The 22,297-nt window shown below is 39.5% G+C and overlaps 2 protein-coding genes and 1 long non-coding RNA gene across 5 annotated transcripts in view; 1 reads left to right on the plus strand and 2 right to left on the minus strand.

The window, feature by feature from the left end:
* LOC108261261 (interferon-induced protein 44-like) overlaps positions 1-3,477 on the plus strand; it is a 30,318-nt gene extending 26,841 nt beyond the window's left edge. The window contains exon 10 of the mRNA XM_053676166.1: positions 1,809-3,477. Within this exon, the coding sequence (XP_053532141.1) occupies positions 1,809-1,822 (14 nt within the window). The 3' untranslated portion in view covers positions 1,823-3,477. The remainder of the gene's footprint in view (positions 1-1,808) is intronic.
* Positions 2,849-6,234, minus strand: LOC128629209 (uncharacterized). Its single transcript, XR_008393550.1, has 2 exons — positions 4,665-6,234; positions 2,849-4,376 (listed from the first exon to the last, which is right to left on the minus strand). It is a non-coding gene; the product is annotated as an uncharacterized LOC128629209 (long non-coding RNA).
* Positions 6,235-6,356: 122 nt separating this feature from the next.
* LOC108258373 (interferon-induced protein 44-like) lies at positions 6,357-16,121 on the minus strand. 3 transcript variants are annotated; one of them, XR_008393546.1, is made up of 9 exons: positions 15,265-16,121; positions 14,475-14,687; positions 14,175-14,342; positions 12,895-13,146; positions 9,536-9,767; positions 9,287-9,328; positions 8,192-8,222; positions 7,885-8,077; positions 6,357-7,054 (listed from the first exon to the last, which is right to left on the minus strand). XR_008393546.1 is itself a non-coding variant. In XM_047151300.2 (6 exons), exons 2-6 carry the CDS (start codon positions 9,324-9,326, stop codon positions 6,678-6,680), a joined length of 525 nt encoding a protein of 174 aa, XP_047007256.1. In that variant the 5' UTR covers positions 9,327-9,328; positions 9,536-10,183; the 3' UTR covers positions 6,357-6,677. The 3 variants fall into 3 exon arrangements, 2 of the variants coding, with proteins under 2 accessions (XP_047007256.1, XP_053532207.1); XM_047151300.2 differs by lacking the exons at positions 12,895-13,146; positions 14,175-14,342; positions 14,475-14,687; positions 15,265-16,121 and having other exon boundaries at positions 6,357-6,791; positions 6,908-7,054; positions 9,536-10,183; XM_053676232.1 differs by lacking the exons at positions 9,536-9,767; positions 12,895-13,146; positions 14,175-14,342; positions 14,475-14,687; positions 15,265-16,121 and having other exon boundaries at positions 6,357-6,791; positions 6,908-7,054; positions 9,287-9,529.
* Positions 16,122-22,297: the final 6,176 nt, after the last annotated feature.

A 22,297-nucleotide genomic window follows, 5' to 3' on the forward strand; every position in this document is an offset into this window, starting at 1 on the left:
CATGTTTTGACAGATACAAATAACACAAACACGAGTAATGTACAATACTGTTTCATAGTTCATACATAAATATGCAGGACTAAAACATCCAAAGAACGAATCCTCTTTCATTAACTACCAAGGAACTCTGACTAACTACTCTCTCAGTAATTAGGGCTAGGCCTCTGGAAATAAACTTAAGGCAGAACACCTCTAAAAAGGCGGAAACAAAGGGTTACGCCACACTGGGCTTGAACCTGAGGCTGGAGGATGGAGAGACCAACATGCAGCGCAGTGAACTACCAACCCTGCACAAACAGACCATGGAGTGGGCCTAGCCAAACGCTCACGAGGAGTAAACTGGAAAATAAAAAGGTCAGAGAGGACCGACTTACAAAGGAAATAAGTAAACAAGTTTTTTTTTTTAAAGCAAGGAACTGGAGAAAACCAGAGGAACCCCAAGAGACAAGGTCCAAGAGGTTTGATCTGACACAGCGAGAAAGCTTCAGAGAGACGGGAAACCTGAGGGATAAACTCGAGAGTGTTTACAAAATTACCGGCTTATCCTCAATACAGCATTAAACAAGGAGAACTCAAGACTAAACATTTGATTAACATGTAAGAAGCCCTTCAAGCCCTTCAGGATAGTCACAGGTGGAGCTGGTTGCTACTCATCACTGAGGGGACAAACAAAAATTGGTTGGTTTTTTTTACATGTCACCAGCACAAATTCTACAAATATACTTTTATTTAATAAAACAATGTATTTACAATTGAAACATCTGCTATGAGATGTTCCACTGGCAACAATCCAGTATCTACAATTTAATGTTAATATTATTTACCCCACAGTGGTACTGAATGCTCGATTGGTCAGAAGGTATTAATGAATCTTTTATAACAGGAACTCTGACAGTAGTTCCAGACACAAGATAAATGTCAGGGATTTCCCCGAGCCGGAGAGCTCAGCGCACATAAGTGACTCGTTTCATGTAAGTCATCAAGCGTGTTTACATTGCCAGACATCGAGTTGAAGAAAGAAGCCTCCTGAGAGAAGCTCTTGGTCTGTGAGACAAAAATTCCTTTCAAGAGGAAGTGGATAATAATAATACATGCACTCTCAGTGATAACTCACGTAGACAAGCATCCCTGATATACAGCCAGGATTGAGGTTCTAGATCCTCGGCTTCACCGGCTTAAATTGCAGTGCATGCCCGGCCAATAGCAAAGGATTACCTCTTATCCTGAATCAACAATCTTCGATGTGCTCTTGGTGTCATTTCTGACTGGGCGTCCAATTCATGGTAGAGTAGCAACAGTCCCAAAGTGTAAGGGAAAGGAAAGGGTGCCAATCCATTGCAGGGCACAATCCCACACACACGTTCATACACTATGGACACCTTGGACATGCTAATCAGCCTGCTATGCATGTCTTTGGAAGGGGAGAGGAAACCGGAGTACCTGGAGCAACCCTCACAGCACGGGGAGAACATGCAAACTGTGCACACACAGGGCAGCAGTGGGAATGGAACCCCTGACCCTGGAGGTGTGAGGCGAACATGCTAGTCAGTACATTCTGAATTAAATATTAAAATGAAAAATAAAAATAAAGCTATTTATCTTTATAGCACAAGCGTGAATCATTCGAGGGTGCAGTACACTTTAATTTAACAACCGGTTAATTAGCAAAAAAATTATTCATATGCTTGTTTCGCTTATCAAGGCCATCTTCTGTGTGAACATTTGACTGCAATACCTTTGACAGCCCTCACACAATTTTAATATTACTTATCACTATAATAAATTGTCTATTTGGTCATTTTTTTCAGATGCAAGAGTGTAGTAAGCTGCTAGGTATTCCAGTTAACCACATCTTTCCTGTGAAGCTCTACCACGAGGAGATGGACACGAATGATGACATAGATGTCCTGATCCTCAAGGCACTTGAACAGATTGTGAGCCTTGCTATTGATGCCCTGAAAAACCAAACCTCAAACCGATCTGGGACAAACTGCTGTAATTGTTCTTTTTGCTTATAATAAATATCCCATAATGTAACGTGGTAACATGCTAGGGAAACCAGTACATGTTTAAGATAATTTCAGGAACTGCTCATATAAGTGATTAAGTATCATCATTATTACGCGTCTTTAATCTGTATCCACAATGAGAGGGGACTCGCACCGTATTTTAGCTAAGGTCTGCAATCTCACTGCTTCCTAATTAACCGGACCTGTGGCTAGGCTATTCATAGCTAACTTACATCCTTAACCACATTACTAGCAGTACTGACCACAAAGACCTCAGTACTCCTCAAACTGTGTGTGTACAAACAGCTGTTTGCTCATATTTAGCTTGCGCAAATTAAACAACTAGTATAAACATCAAGTGTGAACAAATCTTTTTTTTTTTATCTAGCCTTCTTAGCAAGTGAAGGGTCCAATATGCTGTCTAGTACCATGTTGTGGTTGCCCGTAAATCTAATTGATTAAGCTACACAGTGGTAGCTAACATCATTTATCAATGTAATTTTATTAGCATACTAGCTAAATTAGCTATTTAAATGTTTTAACACAGACTAAGAAAATCAAGATCATGTTTATGATCATTTTATCCTTTGTGTGTGTGTGTGTGGGTGTGTGTGGTTGTGTCTGGTTGTGCCTCAACAGAAAGTCAGGATGTCACTTGTATTGGATTTTGATTCATCTGAAAAGAATCAGATGAATCAGTTCTCCAGGGACTGCTGTCTTGTGTGTGTTCTTTTTCAAATGAAATGCTAGATTTCTTACTTTTTTACACAAGTCCTTGCTTTAGTGCTAGGTTTTTTTTTGTTTTGTTTTGTTTTGTCTTTACAAGTTTTCCTTATCTGCCAAATAGAGAGGCTTTCTTTGTGCACACAAATGATGCTAGAAACTTTCGCAAAACTTACTTTCTTCTTCTTAGTCATTTTTGCAATTCCTTTTAACCTGCTGGTCCCAATGTTATTTATAGTGGCTATATGTAGTCAGTTACCTTCAATTTCATTCAGGTCCCCTGGCAGGGTAACCACAATGTGTGCAATAGTTCATTAAATTAACTATGGATTAACTGTGTCAACCAGGTTAATCTTAAGTGTCCAAATACCTTATTATGACCAGTATTCAGTATCCTATCATCTTATCTATATATCTATATATACTATCTATATATCCTATCTATATATGTTCCGTGTACCTCGACTATATGTGCTGTATATTTCAACTTTATTGTGCTTGATCTTGTCAGCATTTCCACATATCTGCGTGTTCGTGATTCTGAAAAAAGGTTTACATATATTAAATTATCAAGATACAGTATCACTGGTAGTTACATATTTATACAACAAACCCATTTTAAATGTGTTATTTATTTAGATTAAAAGAGAGGCCAATATGGGAACAAGTGTTTACAACTGCTATAATGTGAATGATAACTTGTTTTGTGGACATCTCACGATTAAACAATTCAACATAACTACAAATGGATAAATTATGATGTTGGGTTTTTATTCATAAGAAATTGTAATAACTGCAAATTGCTGTTAAATACAGTACACTGTTGCTTTCAAGTGTGGCATTCGCATTTGGAATCTGTTGCTGTTAGCTCTCAATGGGAAGTCCAAAATGTTGTCACTGGCAGTGAAATATAACATCATTAGGCTGAAACAAACAATGAAAACAAACCCAACAGAGAGATAGCAGAAACAGTAGGTGTGGCCAAATCAATTACTTGGTAGTTTCTTAAAAATAAAGAATGCACTGGTGAGCTCAGGAACACAAAAGACCATGGAAAACAACTGTGGTGGATAACAGAAGAATTCTTCCCCTGCTAAAAGAAGGAGTTTCCCTCCTTGTGAAGGAGACAAACTCCTTCACAACAGTTGGCCAGATCAAGAATATCCTCAAGGATGTAGGCATATCTGTGTCAAAGTCAACAATCAAGAGAAGACTTCACCAGACTAAATACAGAGGTTTTACCACAAGATGTTGAGCACTGGTTTGCCAAAAACCTTTTTAAAAACACATCTAGAACAACATACTACGAACAGATCAGATGAAGATCAACTTGTACAACTTGATCAACTTGAATGATGCAAACGAGATGAGTATGAAGAAGGGAGAAGTTAAAGAATAAAGTACAGCACACACCTAAACTAAGGTTGACCTCAATCCACATTTCAATGTATATTTTTATATCTCTCATTACTCATCTTTTTCCAACTCACGTTCCACATAGTCATTGGCAAAATTTAGAATATCTCTCAATGCCGTGAGGAGGAGCATGTCGATTGCTAGATCTTGGATGATGGATTCAGAGTAATTCTTCACAGGGTAGATGGCGTTTAATGGGATGCCCATGTTATCATTGCATTTATCCACCTGAGGAAATAAAGATCAGCATGCATTATATGAAGAAATACAGAAGACTGCTGGAGACATGATTTAGTAAGGAATAGGAATGAGATCATTAAGATATGGGAATGAGATAAAGTCATGACCACTTAAATCTAACATGAACCTTGTGGGGACCTGGCAAAGGGTTCAAAGTGTGAAATGTTGCTGTAAATGGGGGTCTATTGCTTGTGCTAAAACATGCCAAGACACACACACACACACACACACACACACACACACACACACACACACACACACACACACACTAATTACCTTCTCTTTGATCTTCTTGCTGTAGTATATTTTATTTAAATCCTGGCTAACCGTCTCACAGGCTTTATCCACCTTGGTCATGACGATGACTTGAGGGATTCCTACAAAATCTAAATTAAATTCTTGAATACTCAAACAATGTTCATGCTTGGTTTCCTTTATTTTCTGCTCTAGCTAAACCCTGAACACTTACCAAGATAATTGTAGTTGGGAAAACAGACTCTGGCGAGGAAACAAGTGTTTTTTTTTTCTATAACCTAACTTCATTTGTAGAGGGTCCACAGTATTAAACGTAACTATAAATAGGTAAAGACAGTGGCATATTGTTACTGTAAAATGTTATTGTCTCAATAATAAGTGCTAATTCACAGCCACTTATAAATGGATTGATACATTTGTGGAATTGTTGATATGGTGAAGTTTCCTGTAAGGAGAATGTAAGGGTCAGGCCACACCAGCCCTGGCCCTCCACCGGAGCGGGACAGAGAGCTGCTTCTCTGTATTTACTGACAACTGCCTCCACCTTATTTAAGGGCTGTTACAGGACATTGCTCCGCTGAGGACGTCGCTCTGCCTCCCTGTCCCGCAGTAAACACCACTACAGAACACAGTCTTGCTATGGATGTCACTCCATCTCCCTGCACCGCCTCGGACGTCACTATGCCTTACTCCACTTCGGATGTCATTCCTCCTTCCTACTCCACTGAGGACATCTCTCTGCTTCCCTGCTCACTGCGGACATCGCTCCTCCTCTCTGCTTAGCAGTGTACTTTATAAGCACCAGTATAGTGATGGATGAGACGTTAAACCGAGGTCCTGATTCTCTGTGGTCATTAAAAATCCCACATTCCCCCACTGGCCCTTATCTATCATGGCCCCCTACTAATCTCCATCCCTGAATTGGCTACATCACTCTCCTCTCCACTAATAGCTGGTGTGTGGTGGGCGTTCTGGCACACTATGCCTGCCGTTGCATCATCCAGGTGGATGCTACACACTGGTGATTACTGAGAAGATTCCTGCATACTATGTAAAGAACTTGCAGTGCCTAGAAAAGTGCTATATAAATGTAAGCAATTATTATTATTACTTATTAAATTATCATGATTAATTATTTATTCATTTAAAATGTATTACTACTATTATCTCTTGCTATTCAGAGGATGCCTCAACCCTCTCTTGCTTTGTGGAGAATGTCGCTCCCCCCTCTGGCCTTGTGATGGAAGTCGCTCCCCTTGTTGAGAATGTTGCTACCAAACTTCGCTCCTTAGAGTGGCAACATTACAGATGTTTAGTCAACGTTTATGGAAGGAGTGTCCAGTTTCAGTACTTTGCAACAGCAGGAGATAAAGTTGTAGGTAGAAATTTGACATTTAAGATTTTTTGGTAGCATGAAAAACCTTTCATTTTTCCTCTCGAGTTAATTGAAAAAGACTTTAAAAAAAAAAGAAGAAAAACAGGTTATTTATAGCTCCCATGATGTAAGTGAAAATAGGAACTAACTTGTTTCATGTATGTTCTCTAAACAGTTTGTATTTTTTTAAGTTTAATGTTCTTTCATTTTATGATATTGGATATTGTATTTGATCATGTAAATTATATATATATATATATATATATATATATATATATATATATATATATATATATATATATACACACACAATTATATATATATTTATATATGGTGTTTTTAATTGTTATAATGTTCTATTTTATCTGTGGGGTATCAATGTCTTATTGGCACCATTGCCCATGAAAAACCCATATCTGTTGACCACTACCCTACACAGATTTCCAGCTGGCTTTAGTAACACATATGGGTTAAAATAATAATCAGTAATGGGTTCGGGGCAAAGCTAGAGCAGAAAAAAAAAACAAAGCAAAATGAATCATATATATGAATCATATATCAAAGTTGGGTTCTTTTTGTATTTTGGGTCGTGATCGGTTATGGCTGCCCCAGGATTAAACTACAACATGAAAAAAAAAGTTAATTTTGAATTAGAAAGATTAAATTAAAACCAGTTTAACCACAAGCGAGATTTTGCACGTTGTGCTCAGTAGAAAGATCCATCCATCCATCCATCTTCTACCGCTTACTCCTTTCTCAGGGTCGCGGGGATCCTGGATTCAATCCCAGGGAGCATCGGGCACAAGGCGAGCAGTAGAAAGATTTCATTTACTTATTTTTTAAGTCATCTTTACAGCATTTCTTTGCACAGTACTCTATACGTACTTACGATGTACTCATCTGAAATGTGTCCCAAAAATGCCTTGATGATGTCTTCATGTTTTACTCCTCCATCTGTCGATTCAATCCCCATGATGTCAACGATCTCCAGAGGATAAGGCTCACCCCGGCCCTTCTTCAGCTTGTGTATGTTCATCTAAATTACGTTTAAACACGGTTAGGCAAATCGTCTTTAACCTTTAATTGCCATAACAATTACTATAGGAGTGAGGAGCAGGATGCAGGTGTGTGAAATTCTAACCTACTGCAAACACGTGTCAGCATTATACCTATATACAATGACAAATTCTTATTAAGTTAACGCATGCTCAAGAATAATGAGAACTTAATAATGAGAACATAATAATGAGGAATAATGAGAACATAATAATGAGTTCTAGCAACCGAAAAAACAATGAAAACCACAAGGTTTTCACATTATCTCTGATTTTATTTTACGTTTTGCTTGAAAGCAAGAGCTTGTGTTTAAAGGAGGTGTACTAGATAGATAGATAGATCTCTACTCAACAGAATCTGGCAAACTCTTGTGTAGGTCACCTTTTAGACTCAAGTCCCCAGCTCTGAATACAATGCTTTGCGGATTTTGTTTACATACTGATTAGGACTCTGATGAAGAAAAAATGTGCCCAGACATAACCGGACATTAAGGAGTGGGAGAGGAGGTGTCTAAAATGGAGGACAAGGCTGAACATGATGCAGACTACGAAAGATCTGTTGAGGGAGACTTAGGAGAACCATCTGTTCAGCAGAATCAGCTCTGCTGAAGTGGAAGGACATTTATAGGATATACTTTTAATAATTTAACCCTGTTTTGCAGCTGTGGAAATGATGGAACTTATTTATTCTAGTGACTTGGCCATTTTTCAGTGTCCACAATGAAACAAACTATTATTCTTAATTCAACGGTTATTATAAATATTAGTATCATGTGTACATCTCTGTACCTCATAACTGGTTGTTACTTACTTTTTTTGTGAAGCTTTTTCCTGTAAGTGTGGAGTTTTCCAGAGCGTTCATGGCGTTCCGGCCTGAGAGGACCCTCTGAACTGAGTTGATGAACGATGATTTCCCAACGCCAGTCGGTCCATACAGCATAATTCTGAGGACCTCAGTGCTGGGCTTGAATTCTTTCACTTCGTGCAGTATTTCCTCTCTTCCACTGTCAGCAGAAAGAGTTTTGTAAGAAGACTAAAGTCATTCAAATATATATTTACAAAATAGGCTGGCCAAGTAATTGCTTATGTAATGAAACGAATTGAACACAGATTCTTACCAGTCCATTTTTCTCCAAGGCTCCGGGAGCACTTAAAGCAAGAACAGTAATAAATGTTAGATATTTTTTTGATCACAGAATCATAGATTTGATCAGTATCCTCATCTTCCAGGCTAAAACAATATGGAGCTTACCCTTTGTTTTAAATATGATATTTTAAAGCACAGGATTTACATTTAAATGAAAGGTGAGTTATAAATAAAAACATTCATTCTGCACGGGATCGTATCCCAAGCCTAATTCAGGGGCACTGGGTGCAACGTTTGGGAATACAAATATGCGAGGAAAAATATTACTAATAATAATACGGAGATGATATGTTTATTAGTATTAGCTTCATGCCCCCCATAAAACACACACACAAAAAAAAAACATTATGACCAGTTATATAGCTTACAGTATATACTCATTTTTTTAGTATTATTTAATTTATTATTAAATTATTACACACAAAAAAGGGGAGAAAAGCACTTCAGTGTTTCTCAATCCTGGTCCTAAAGTACAACCGCCCTTTCTGCAATTTTTGGTGGTTTCTCTGCTCATAACCTACAAAGGCATGACGCTCTATGATTTCTACAATGATTTCCCAGCCCTTGTGATAACTATATTGCAATATATTGTATATAAATGATATGTTGTAAAAAAAAAAAAAAAAAAAAAAAAAAAAAAAAGTATATTGCTAAATATGAACCCTTCTGCCAATCTGTTTCTCATCACAGCACAATACACCTGGCGAGTCTTACCGGTTGGTTCAGGAACTGGCAAAAACAGATCTTGAACCAGAAAACCAGAAATAACAGTCAGTTTATTTCCTGTAACTGGCTACATCCCAAACTGTGTACCAGTGCACTAAATGTCAAAATTGTACAAAAAATTTAAAAATGGTTAACATAACTTGATCAGTTGAGAAAAGCTTACAAAGTTACGTATGATTTCAGAAACATGCTCCGGGACCAGTTTTGTGAAACATTGATCTACTTCATTCTGCTCTCATATCCCCCGTGTTAGTGTTTAGTTTTATTTTTGAACTCAAATTCTTCGTCACAAAAAAAAAAACAATTAAAAACTCAATCTTATTTGAAAGATAAAACTCACCTTGTGAGGAAGGAGATGGAGTGGATAGTCGATTTCCCATTTCTGTGTAATGGGAAGGTTACATAGAAGAAAGAAAAAGAAAAACAATCAAAATGTGACCGTTTGAAGTAAATCACATCTACTGAGAATACATTGTTCAAGATTTTAGCAACCTTTTACTCAGAAAGTGTACTTGTGAATTATATGTATAATTATATGTTCCTTTCGTTCAGTATTGACATTGTGGAAAAAATAAAAAGACTCAATTACCTTGGATGGTTGTGCTGCTCTTGAGCGTTGTGTTTAACTATAGCTGGTCGCGACGATATCAAATCTGCATAGAGTATGCTCACATTTGCTAAATAGTTTCGCTTTCTCGTGGTCTCATATTTCTTATATACGGTATAGGGGCAGGCCCAGACTGACCAATCATGAGCTTTTCAAAGAAATCTTGGTCGTCTTGTTTGTTCTGCAAACTTCACTGGCGTTTTAAGGCCATTGTCTGAAAAAGAAATACAAATATTCTGTCTAAAATTTTATGAATAATACTATGAGATAATATTACTATGAAAAAATGGTATATATGACATTCATGTGTTAAATAAAGGGACATGTGAGGATTTAGAAGTTATTGTTTCTTTTGTTGAAGGAAAAATCACAGCCAGTTGTAACCTTTAAGGTTACATCTGCGCACCATTTAAAGAGATGGAGTAGTGATGTAGATGAATTATCAATCCAGAAGGACAGGAATTCCGGCATCCCAGTACATTGTGGCATATAGGCTTGTACGATACGGTAAGCTTAAGCCCCATGACGAGCCAATGTTTCACTTTCAGAAACACTGGTTTTCTTCCTACTCGCCAATTTGCATTTGGTAACGCCTACAAAACTCCATAAAAGGCCAAGCTCACAGTTAAAATGACGAGCAAATGGCAATATATATAATAATAGAGATATTATTATATATATATATATATAATATAATAATAGAGATCTCAGAGGGAGTAAAAGTTATTTTGACTCATGCCTTTCTATAACAACATCAAAGCAGCTGAAAAGGACAAAATCCAGAGCATGTTTCGTTTCATGCCTACAGGGTCGGGGGTTCGATATCCGCCACGGCCCTGTGTGTGCAGCGTTTCCATGTTCTCCCTGTGCTGTGAGGGTTTCCTCCAGATACTGGAGAATGGGAAACCCTCCAGGCTGGGGTTTAATCTCCCAGCCCAAAGACATGCATTGTAGGCTGTATTGACATGTCCGTAGGTGTGAATGCGATCGTGCCCTGCAATGGATTGGCACCCCATCCAGGGATAGGCTCCAGGTTCCCCATGACCCAGTAGCTTAAGACGTAAAGAAAACGGATGGCTGGATGGATAAAGTGATGTTAAAAGAGAATTGTTTAACATTAAATAAGAGAAAAGAAAATCTACTGTGTTCAGTCACTAACGGCGATTGTTTTCCCACATGTGCGCTTCTCTGTCTTTCATTTTAAACCTCTTCTTGATCATATTTACACACACCAAAAGAAATTAACTGCGATATTTCACAGACAATTTCTCAAATTGTCTGATCTGCGTTTGAGAGATAAATGATTGAATTTGTAAATACGTAAACACTTAGTTTAGGCTGCTGTAAATTTTATGCTGACAAAGTCCAGATGGTGGACTCCTCAGGTGATAATACGAAACAGGTGCTGTAGGTTTAAACTGAAAATGAATAACGTGCTAACCAGTTGGCTAGCTGCTTTCAGAGGAAAACAGAAGTACGTTAGTGTGACCATGGTTTCTTATAGCAGCTGGTAGCCAATAAAATGTTGATTAAACCAACTAAGGGGCGAGTTAATTTGATGGTAATATATGGAGGAGTTCTAATACTGACTTGTTCACATTTTATAAACAATATTTCATGAAAGTTCCATCGCCTCATTCAGTATGTTTACATGGACAACAATAATCCGATATTAACCCGATTAAGACGATACTCTGATTAAGAAACTAGCATGTAAACAGCAATTTTTAATTACTTTAATCCGATTAAGGTCATACTCGAAGTAACACAAATGGAATTAAGACATGTGGAGTATTCCTGTTGTAGTCGCATTATCGGCGTGTGTTACAGACATGTACACACCTTAATCACACTATTAACATCGTGTGAGAGTTTTCACCGCATTGTGCGACAGGACACATACACACGGCAGCGCTCAACTGTTTTACATCAAACAACAGAGCACGGCTACGTCCCAAACCGCATACTTACTTACTACAGGCCTATAGTACGTGAAATACATGTATCTCGGCTACTATATAGTTGGTAAGTACGTGGTGTGGGACGCAGCCCACTCTTTCAAGCAGTCGTCTATTTGCACGTACAGCATGACAAATAATTAACTGCACTTGAAGCATTAGTAAAAATTTTAATTAAAAACACCCAAAATGGTATACGGTCCCATAACGAAGACGAACTGTATGTTGATACGTTAAATTCTGGAAGGAACGTCGGACCGCGTGGCGCGGGGACGTAATGACATGTGCCGTTAATCGATCTATGTTCTATAACATGTAAAACAGGAACATGACAGGAGTATTCTAAAAGTGACTCATGTAAACACCTTAATCACAATATTATCTTACTCTGTTGTAAAAAATCCTTGTATAAAGACAAAAGTGTATGTGTCTAGCAATCAGGTCCATTTTTTTAAAACATGGAAATATATTGGTGAGAGATTCTGCGGTCCGGATTGAGATTGGAAGTGCATTCCACCACTGAGGAACAGTTAGTGTGAAGGTTCTGGAAAGGGACCTTGTGCCACGCTGAGTTGGAACTGCTAAACGTCGATCGCTAATCGATCGCAGATTGCGAGAGGGAACGTAGGCCTTCAGGAGAGAGTTGAGGTAGGAGGGTGCTGTTCCTGACAAGGTCTTGCAGGTGAGCATCAAGGCCGTGAACTTGATGCGGGCAGCTACAGGAAGCCAGTGGAGGGAGATGAAGAGGGGTGTCACATGGGTTCTCTTGGACTTTTTGAAGACGAGGTGCTGCAGCATTCTGAATCATCTCAAGGGGTTTGATGGAGCTGGCTGGGAGGCCTGAAAGCACTGAGTTGCAGTAGTCCAGTTTAGAGATAACAAGAGCCTGGACTAGTATCTGTGCAGCTTGTTCGGTGATGTAGGGTCGGATTTTCTTGATGTTGTAAAGGATGAACCTACAGGACCTTGCAGTTGCTGAGATATGGTCTATAAAGGCCAAGCCGTCATCAAGAATCACCCCAAGGTTCCTGGCCGTCCTGGTTGGCATAAGTGTGAGTGAGCCGAGCTGTACAGTGAGGTTGTGGTTGATTGAGGGACAGGCTGGGATCATGAGAAGCTCAGATTTTGCCAGGTTAAGCTTAAGATGGTTTTCCTTCATCCAGACCGAGATGTCCGAAAGGCAAGCAGAGATGGATCGTCAGGCTGGAAGGACAAATGGAGCTGGGTGTCATCAGCATAGCAATGATATGAGAAGCCATGAGACTCAATCACCTGCCCTAGAGATGTAGTGTAGATAGAAAAGAGGAGTGGACCCAGAACTGACCCCTGTGGAACGCCAGTTGTGAGTTGCTGAGTTTCAGAAATACCTCCCCTCCATGATACCTTGAAGGATCTGTCACAGAGATAGGATTCCAGACAGCGCAGAACCGTTCCAGTGATGCCCAGGCTGGAGAGAGTCGACAGGAGGATCTGATGGTTCACAGTGTCAAAAGCAGCAGAGAGGTCAAGTAGGATGAGGACAGAGGATCGAGAGGTTGCTCTTGCTAGTCGTAAGGCTTCAGTGACAGAAAGCAGAGCAGTCTCTGTGGAGTGGTTGCTCTTGAAGCCAGACTGCTTGGTGTCCAGGAGGTTATTCTGTGTGAAAAAATTTGAGAGTTGATTAAAAACGGCTCTTTCAAGTGTTTTCGAAAGAAAAGGGAGTAGGGAAACCGGTCTGTAGTTGTCAACTATAGCAGGGTTGAGTGATGTTTTTTTAAGCAGTGGGGTAACCCGGGCTTGCTTAAATGAGGTAGGGTATGTGCCAGTAGAGAGCGATGTGTTAAAGATGTGTGTGAGTGCAGGTAATAGTGTGGGAGAGATGGACTGAAGAAGGTAAGAAGGGATAGGGTCAAGAGGACAGGTTGTGGGATGGCTAGAGTGGAGGAGTTTAGAGACATCAGTCTCTGAGAGGGGAGAGAAGGAAGTCAGTTGGGAGTTACCCGGAGGAGGAGTCAGTCTATGCATGTCTGGGGCTGAGAACAGGTTCCTGATTGATGTAACCTTGTTGGTAAAGAAAGTGGCAAAGTCATCTGCAGTGAAAGAAGTAAGGGAAGGGGGAGGAGGGGGACAAAGTAGAGAGGAAAAGGTTTTGAAAAGAATGTGGGTGTTGGGAGAACTAAGAATCTTCTCTTGGTAGAATGTGGCTTTAGCAATGGAGATGCTATTGGAAAAAGAAGAGAGAAGTGTCTGGTAATTGGTTAGGTCAATTGGGTTGTTTGATTTGCGCCATTTCCTTTCAGATGCTCTTAGTTTGGCCCGGTTGTTACGCAGAGCTTCTGAGAGCCAAGGACTAGAGGGTGATGTGCGAGCAGGTCTGGAGGTTAGGGGGCATATGCTGTCAAGAGAAGATGTTAGAGTGGAATATAGCATGTCGGTTGTGGTGTTTAAGTCAAGTGAGGAAAGGTGGCTTTCGGAGGGAAGTAAGGTTGTGACAACGGAGGAGAAATGTGAAGGGGAAAGGGAGCGAAGATTGCGACGAAAAGAGATAGAGGGAGGAGACATTGATGGTGGTGAGGGGAGAGAAATAGAGAACTGGATAAAGAAATGGTCAGAGGTGTGGAGAGGAGTAATGAGAAGATTATGTGTGGTGCAATTACGTGTGAGGATGAGGTCAAGCTTTTTACCGGCTTTGTGGGGTGCTGATGGGGTGAACTGCTTGAGGTCGAATGTGGGAGCTGCATGTGGCTTGTCTAGAGGAATGTTGAAATCACCAAGGACCAGAAGAGGAGTTCCATCATCTGGGATGGTGGACAGTAGCGTGTCAAATTCATCGATGAACTTCCCCAGTTGACCTGGAGGACGGTAAACAACAAGAAAGTGCATTTTGGCAGGGTCAGTGACTGTAACAGCATGAAATTCAAAGGACGTGTATGAGCAAGAGGGGGAAAGGCAGGTAAATTTCCATGTTTTGGAGAGAAACAAACCTGTACCACCCCCTCATCTGTTGGGGCGTGAGGAATGGGAGAAGTGGAAGTTGGAGCCCAGGGCAGCGGATGTGGCAGTGTTCTCAGCATGGATCCAGGTCTCAGTCAGAGCCAGCACGCTGAGATTGGAGTGGTTTGCAAATGCAGAAATGAAATCTGCCTTGTTGACAGCAGATTGACAGTTCCAAAGTCCAACTGACAATGAGATGGAACCTGCAGAGGCCGCATTCAGAGAGCGTTTTTGATAGGAACAAAGACAGTTTAGAAGAGAAACTGAAGAACTTTAAGCTCTGCAGTTCTAATGTTAAGTTTGTCAGGCTTCTGATCATTGGTCAAGTTGGAGCAGGAAAGTCCAGATTTATAAATTCAGTCAATAATGCTTTCCAAAAGCGAATCACCAGTGGGGCTCTTGTTGATACAACATCTGGAACCAGTTTCACAAAAAAATGTAAGTACAACTTCAACATATTCACTGGTTTGATTTCTTAATGCAGACAGATAAACCAGTTTGATTTAAACTAAGGTCATTTTCACACTTCCAGACAAAAGTTTTCAAGCTCAGGACTGGTCTCAGAGATACAATCCCTGGTCCTCTTGAAAAAGTCGGCCTATGGCTCCCTTCAGCCGAATATTGGAGTATTCCAATGACATGCCTTTAAATACCAGTTCAGTGTACAGTTCAATATTGTGTTTAATATGGAATTTGATCCTGAGTCAGAATCATATACAATTTGTGTCTTTTTACAGTACAAAACCCATTATATCAAGGGGAAGGTCATCACCCGTTTACCTTTTGTGTTCAGTGACGTCATGCTACTTGAACCTGCCGATGGACAAGGAGCACATGTAAAGGACATCATCACAGCCTTAAAGGGGTTTCTTGAGGAAAGATATAAAGTGAGGGGAACATTTTACTCTCACAGTATGAGACAAAACAGTTATTTTTAGCATTGTTACGGTATATAATGTTAAAATATATGACGTTAGAATACTGTTCATGTAGTCAGTCTTTATAGTACAGCTGTAGCTCTGTAGTAACCTACACTGATTTTTGCACAGTAAAACATCTGTAATATTTATTCTTTCACCAATTTGCAGTTTAATCCTGTTACTCCCACGTCTGAGAATGACTCCAACTACAACAAAAACCCCAAAACTTCTGATAAACCCTTCTGCCTGGTCAACATTATACCTGCAAACAGAGTGTCACTCATGTACCAAAAGCTTATTCAAAAGATGAAAGAGATCCGTGTGGTGGCTTCAGAGTATAGTAAGTCCTGTTATTATAGTTTAGAATCATCTCGAAATGTTTTTTATATTGGCACAATTATTCCCCAATAACATACCACTGTGTGTGATTTGGTCCGAAGGTGTTGATTGTTTTTCTATAACAGCAGCCCTGACTGTAGTTCTGACTGCAAAACAAATCACAAGTTTAGATTAATCCGTTCATTCTAATAGTTTCTATAGTAACAACTCACACAGGGACTTTTATTTGTTCTATGGAAGGAGTCTCCAGTTTCAACACTTTGTAACAGTCAGAGGTAAAGCTGCAACAGAGTTTTCTGATCTTCAGGACAGAGGAGATTATGATTAGTGGTTTCTCAGGAACACGACAAGCTGTGATTTTTATCTTAACATCAGGGAGAAAATAAAGAGAGAGGCTCGTAAGATAAACTGTTTATAGCTGCTAGAGCAGAAGCGATAACAGAAGATAACTTCTATCATGGATGTTCCACAACACTGAATGCATCTAATTAATAAAACTTTAATAAATAAAAATTGTAATCAGTGATAAATGACTGTGATAAGAATTAAACACTGCAGGACGTGCTGTTATAGGAAAATCATCTTCATATCATATTAGAATTCCTGTTTTAGCCTTATTGTAGATAATAAACTGTTCATCCTATTGTACAGATTTGCCTCAAGTTATCATCATGACAAAAGTGGATGAAATCTGCCCTCTGGTTAAAGGTGACCTAAGAAAGATCTACACCAGCAAGAAGATCAAAGAAAAGGTAATTGTGTAATAAAATGGTGTATATTAGGATTGTAACTGATTACAATATTGGGATTGAACAGATATGTTCTCAATGAATGTAAATACTGATATGAATAGAAGGCACTTCTATTTATTTGGCTCTTTTTTTAATCAAATAGAGCTCAATATCACCATATTAGAATATTTACTTTCACACAGCACAAAGTATAAGTAAATCTTCCTGGAAGTCATAAAGGCATTAAAATGAAATGGATCCCAGATTGATCTCACAGCAGCACTGTTTCTCCGCTTCGCAGTAGGTTCTGATAACGAGTCTAGTGAGCTTCTGGAAAGTAACAAACCCCAAAAACTGAAGTAAATCTAATTATTAAATATTATTAGATGTTGCTGTCAACTATAAACAGCAAAAAGTTTGTCAGTGCATCTGGTTAAGGAGTTAAATAAAGTTCCGTTCTGCAACTTGTGATTTGTTATAATTGTGGTAGATCTGATCATTTATCAGTTAAATAAATTGTTAGATTCATTGTTGTTGTTTTTTTTAAAATATTTTCAGATGCAGGTGTGTAGTAATCTGCTGGGTATTCCACTGAGCAACATCTTCCCTGTGAAGAACTACCAAATGGAGGTGGATACGAACGATCACGTGGATGTTCTGATCCTCAAGGCGCTCGATCAGATCGTGAATCTCACCAATGATGCTCTGGAAGACCAAAACCCTAGTGAGAAATCTGAGTGAAGGATTTTTTTTGTTCTTTTCCACCCCTACACCAGTGCAGAGTATTTATGACGGTGAAAAAGCATGAAATTGTGTCTAAAGTTCATTATTAAAGTAAAGCTAATTTCGTCTACTGTAATCATAACTGGTTTGTGTTTCTGTCGCTGTCACATTCCTACTGCATTCTGGACTTTTTATATTCCATTAAATTACTAATTATGACGTTTGGACCTACTTATTTTTTAAGATTTTTACCTTTACACTAAACATGTTTTTGACAAATACAAATAACACAAACATGAGTAATGTACAATACTGTTTCATAGTTCATACATAAATATGCAGGACTAAAACATCCAAAGAACGAAACCTCTTTCATTAACTACCAAGGAACACTGACTAACTACTCTCTCAGTAATTAGGGCTAGGCCTCAGGAAATAAACTTAAGGAAGAACACCTCACCACAAAGAGGGGGAAGCAAAGCGTTACACCACACTGGGCTTGAACCTGAGGCTGGAGGATGGAGAGACCAACATGCAGCACAGTGAACTACCAACCCTGCACAAACAGACCTTGGAGTGTGCCTAGCCAAACGCTCAAGAGGAGTAAACTGGAAAAAAATAAGGTCAGAGAGGACCAACTTACAAAGGAAATAAGTAAACTGAAGCCGTTTTTGTTTTTTAAAGCAAGGAACTGGAGAAAACCGGTGGAACCCCAAGAGACAAGGTCCAAGAGGTTTGGTCTGACACAGCGAGAAAATTTGAGAGAACTAGGGAAACTACAGCGATAAACTCCAGAGTGTTTACAATATTACCGGCTTAGCGTCAATACAGCACTAAACAAGAAGAACTCAAGACTAACTGCTCGAGCAACCTGTAAGAAGCCCTTAAATAAGACAGTCACAAGTGGCGCTCGTTGCCACTAATTACTGAGGAACAGAGAGTTCATCAGACGTGTGATGTACGTCTAGACAATCTGATAACAAAATACACACAACATTTATGTTGAGAAAATTCAGCTTGCTCTTTGTTCCCAAATAACATTGGACCAGATCCATAGTTTACATCTTCTGCTCACACGTATTTAATCTGTATTACGAGTACCGAACAAGTTAGAGGAAGAGAACGTGTAGCTTTACTGTTCATTGGAACTTTATTGTTTATTTGGATCTGTCTTGTTTCATGTTCATATTCAGGTTTTTTTATATTCATTTTATTATTTTTTTATGAAGTGCCTTCAACCTAGGAGAGTCTGGCATCTGACATAACATATGAATGTAGGAACATGGATTTTCACCATGCACTCCACCGGCACACTAGTTGAAAAGAAACTCAATCATGTTAAAAGTTCAAAGGTCAGGCAGTGCAGGAGTAAGCAAAATAAAAGTACATCACCTATTTAGATTATATCTATGATTAAGTTCACTTTCAGTTAAGAAATGAAGCTTATGTTAAGGTTATTCTTCCACAGATGTCTTCAGAAGAAATTGATGACCGATTCCTTAGGTATTGTGTCTCAATTTAAAATAAACACTTACATGCAGATACAGAAGGTATGATATTGTATAGGAAAGAAAAGCATGATTACATTTCTGCTTATTCGTGTAAACGTCAACTACATTGTGTAATCGAATTTCATGTATTGATACTTTTTTTTTAAATCATTTATCATTCACGCATATAGCCTTCTAGCTCCATTGTAGTCAGTTTGCTCTTTGAGCAGAATTAGCTGCCTTTGGACTGTGGATAGTTCTATGAGAGAGATAAAAGTAGTAGACACAGAGTGTTTCTTTTTTGTCTATATTGCTCATTTCATTCAGTGCTTTTGTGTCTATAAATCCTGCAGAGATCTTAGGTATGAGATTTGTATCGTAAATTACACCAGATTTTAGTTATTGTTCTACAACTTCAAGTTAGTCATTTCTCCTGGTTTAAAAGGCTGTATTCTACTGGAGAAAATCTAACTGGAGCAACGTCATTTTAAAATGATTGCCAACTGAAGAACTTGTGTTCAGAATTATGGTAATTAAGGACACGACACTTAAATTCCTGTTAAATAATGTGGAAATTATTGGTTGGATGTGTACGGAAATTCATTATTAATCATTTACTTTTTTTTCACCAGCCTTATGTATGTATATAGGGTGGGATCAACCAAGATGAGCCTTGTGATTTGTTTCTAAGCGTGACGTACCGAGAACGCCGCCATAGCGACTGTGGTCCTGCTTCTGAATCAGGGGTTTTAGGAAGTGTTTGAGACATCGCTGCCATGCTAGAAATGTCCACATTAGGAGGCAGAGCAAAAGGTGCTAGCAGGAATTACTTACAGGTAACACTGTTTTTATGAAATCAAACAACAGCATATCCATTATATGTAATGAATATGAAAACGTTATTCAGAATGAAGAAAAATATGAATAGGAGGCACACTGGTCGGTTTAGGTTTGTTTTAATGTTTAAGTTCCTGACGCAGTCCCTCATCTTTTTGTTAACATATGATTTATAGGGATAATAAGTAAGTATTTGCCCTGTTCTCCAGGCGAGCCCGGACATCCTCAGATGAAAGCATGACTCTCTGAGTTTAGACGAAGAGATCCAGAGTCGCCGTCACACCATCAGCGGCCCCTTAACTGACTACGAGATCCCCATTGCACAGCAAGAGGGCACAGAACGAGGCGAAGTTACCAAATCTCTGCGAATTACTGATGAACCAATGGAAACACTCCCTGAGAGACCAACCCCAGAGCCCCGCCCCCACTCCATGCTCACTCAAGAAGAGTGGTCACGTGTGGATGCCATGGCAACCTTGAGGAGGCCCCGCACACCTCACGACTCGAGCAGCGAGAGGGTCCAGCTCAACGAGACCAGCACTGTGAGACGACGGCCAAAAGTAATAGCGCTCACTCAGAGGGATGATGCGACAGATGCTGCTATTCGTGTAAGACCTGTATCAGAGGTGGAACATGTATATCGGGAAAGTGATATGAGCGAGGATTTCCGGCAAGTGCTGAAGCCTCCAGTTTCCCCCAAACCATCTCTGTGCCTCAGGAAGCCTGAGCCTCCCACCCCAACCAGGAGAGTCCCACTTCCAGGACCGGAGAACCAACACAGCACAGGTATTGCTAAATTAACATGGATAATGATTCCTGAGAAATTGCTAAACCAGCCTTAAAGACATGCTGAAAGAGCAGAAATTACGTCTCATTATGTGAATTTTTTTCATTCCTAGTCTTTAAAATATTTTGTTGGGTTTATGATTCTTTCGAATTAGATTATATACCTTGTGTATATATTCATAATTTTTTCTCTGATGGTTTTGTCTCTTTAGTGGAGGGCAAAAGAGTTCCACTGCCTGTGTCTCCAAAGCCAAGCCCTCCTCCTACACTTCCTAAACCAATCAAAATGAAGCCCTTACCAACACACACACTTACCCCACCCAGTGACCTAAACGCACACCCACACTCCTCTACCATTCTCCCCGAGCAAGTGGATCATCCTATACTCAGTCCATCAACCCCGATCCCCAAACCAGCAGAATCTCACACTTTGTCCCCACGACCTTTGACATCTCCTGCTCAGAGCCCCCAAACCCCCCAAACTCCTTCTACCCCTGGGTGCGGATCTGCCCCAGTCAAACCCCCGAGATCTTCCATGGCAGGGCTGTCAGTGGACATTCCCAGCCCTTTTGAGGCAGAGCCACGAGAGGTGGAAAAACACAACGAGGATGACGAGCAAAAGAGACAAAGGAAAGAGATAGCAGTGATTAAGGGGCAAGAGATGGGAACTTCCAGCGAGGTCACAAAGCTCACAGAGGGATCAGAGCAGGTGCTGATGAGGTGGAGGAAAGTGGGTGTGGCCAGACAGATGCAGATCAAAGGAGACATCCAACAGAAGATGGCGTTGTAACTGCAGATGAAATTCGACAGAGGGCGCCAAATGTCAGTGGAACGGATGAAGGCAGAATTCATGGAGAAGAAAATAAACCAGCTAAGGCTGGACGAGACCAGTGACTCCTTAGCTGCAGCACTGGAGGTTGTAGAGGAAAGGATCATGACCGAAGACAAGTATTTTTTAATTCATCATTAAATATTACAATTAATAAATATTAGTTGATACTAATTAAAATGAATAAATATTTTCAAATCACACCTTATGTTTTAAAAGCACAGTCAACATTCTTGATGATATTGGAAGCATGTTCGATGACCTCGCTGACCAGTTGGATGCCATGCTGGATTAAAAAAGAAAAAGAAAAAAAAAGCACAAAATAAATCGTAAACAGAAAAGCACAGCATCGTCTTCATCTGAGCGCCTGATCTGTTTAAAGCCACGCTTCAATGAATAAACAAATAAACACTGATTTGTTGATCTTATCAAGGATTTTTTTTAAAAAAAGGACCTACTGGAAGGCGGAGATCTTGGGTTTAAAACGTTAAATCCCTGAAACATCGACGTTTGGTGAAGGTTTTGGAGCCAGGATGTACGGACTGTTCTCATGCTGCTTCCAGAGATAAGCACAATTAAATGCTAACAAACTATTTAAACATTGTTAAGGTCAAGAAATGCTAGCAATGTGTCAGAGTGTGTGTGTGTGTGTGTGTGTGTGTGTGTGTGTGTGTGTGTGTGTGTGTGTGTGTGTGTGTTTCTATGTGTGTACTATGGCTGTGGGCTTTCCTTCACTGGCGATTGACATTTGTGTATTATTTTTCAATAATAATTGGAATCACCATTTTTGAGCTTTAATGTTGAGTTGGATACCCAGCTATGACGTTTTCAAAGGGGAACAAGGGACAAAATTTTGGAGGGGAAAAAAAAAACCCTGATTGATATGTTAAGGAATACGCTAAAAGTCGAGGAACATTGCTAGCTAGCTATAAGAAAAACAAAAACAAAAGTAGGACAAGCTATTTAATGGGTTCCCCTTTGAATCCATATTTAAAGCAAAAAAAAAAAGCTGAAATATTGTGACCCTTATGTTGTCACCGTAGTTGTTCGTGCGTGTTTGTGTACTTCATCGACGAATCCCGATTTTCAGCCAATAGAGTGGTGTAAACTATAATTTATCATTTATAAATGCTGCGTGATGTAGTGTAAATGTGACAT

Source organism: Ictalurus punctatus, chromosome 26 (genome assembly GCF_001660625.3).
Source record: "Ictalurus punctatus breed USDA103 chromosome 26, Coco_2.0, whole genome shotgun sequence".
Taxonomy (NCBI): Eukaryota; Metazoa; Chordata; class Actinopteri; order Siluriformes; family Ictaluridae; genus Ictalurus; species Ictalurus punctatus.

Coding starts and splice junctions, on each gene's coding strand:
- LOC108258373 (XM_047151300.2), bottom strand. CDS start 9,326: ATGGGAAATCGACTATCCACTCCATCTCCTTCCTCACAAG. Junction 7,055..7,884: donor GAAAAAGCTTCACAAAAAAA/GTAAGTAACAAC, acceptor AACGTAATTTAG/ATGAACATACACAAGCTGAA. Junction 6,792..6,907: donor ACATTTCAGATGAGTACATC/GTAAGTACGTAT, acceptor GATTGAATCCAG/GATCCCCGCGACCCTGAGAA.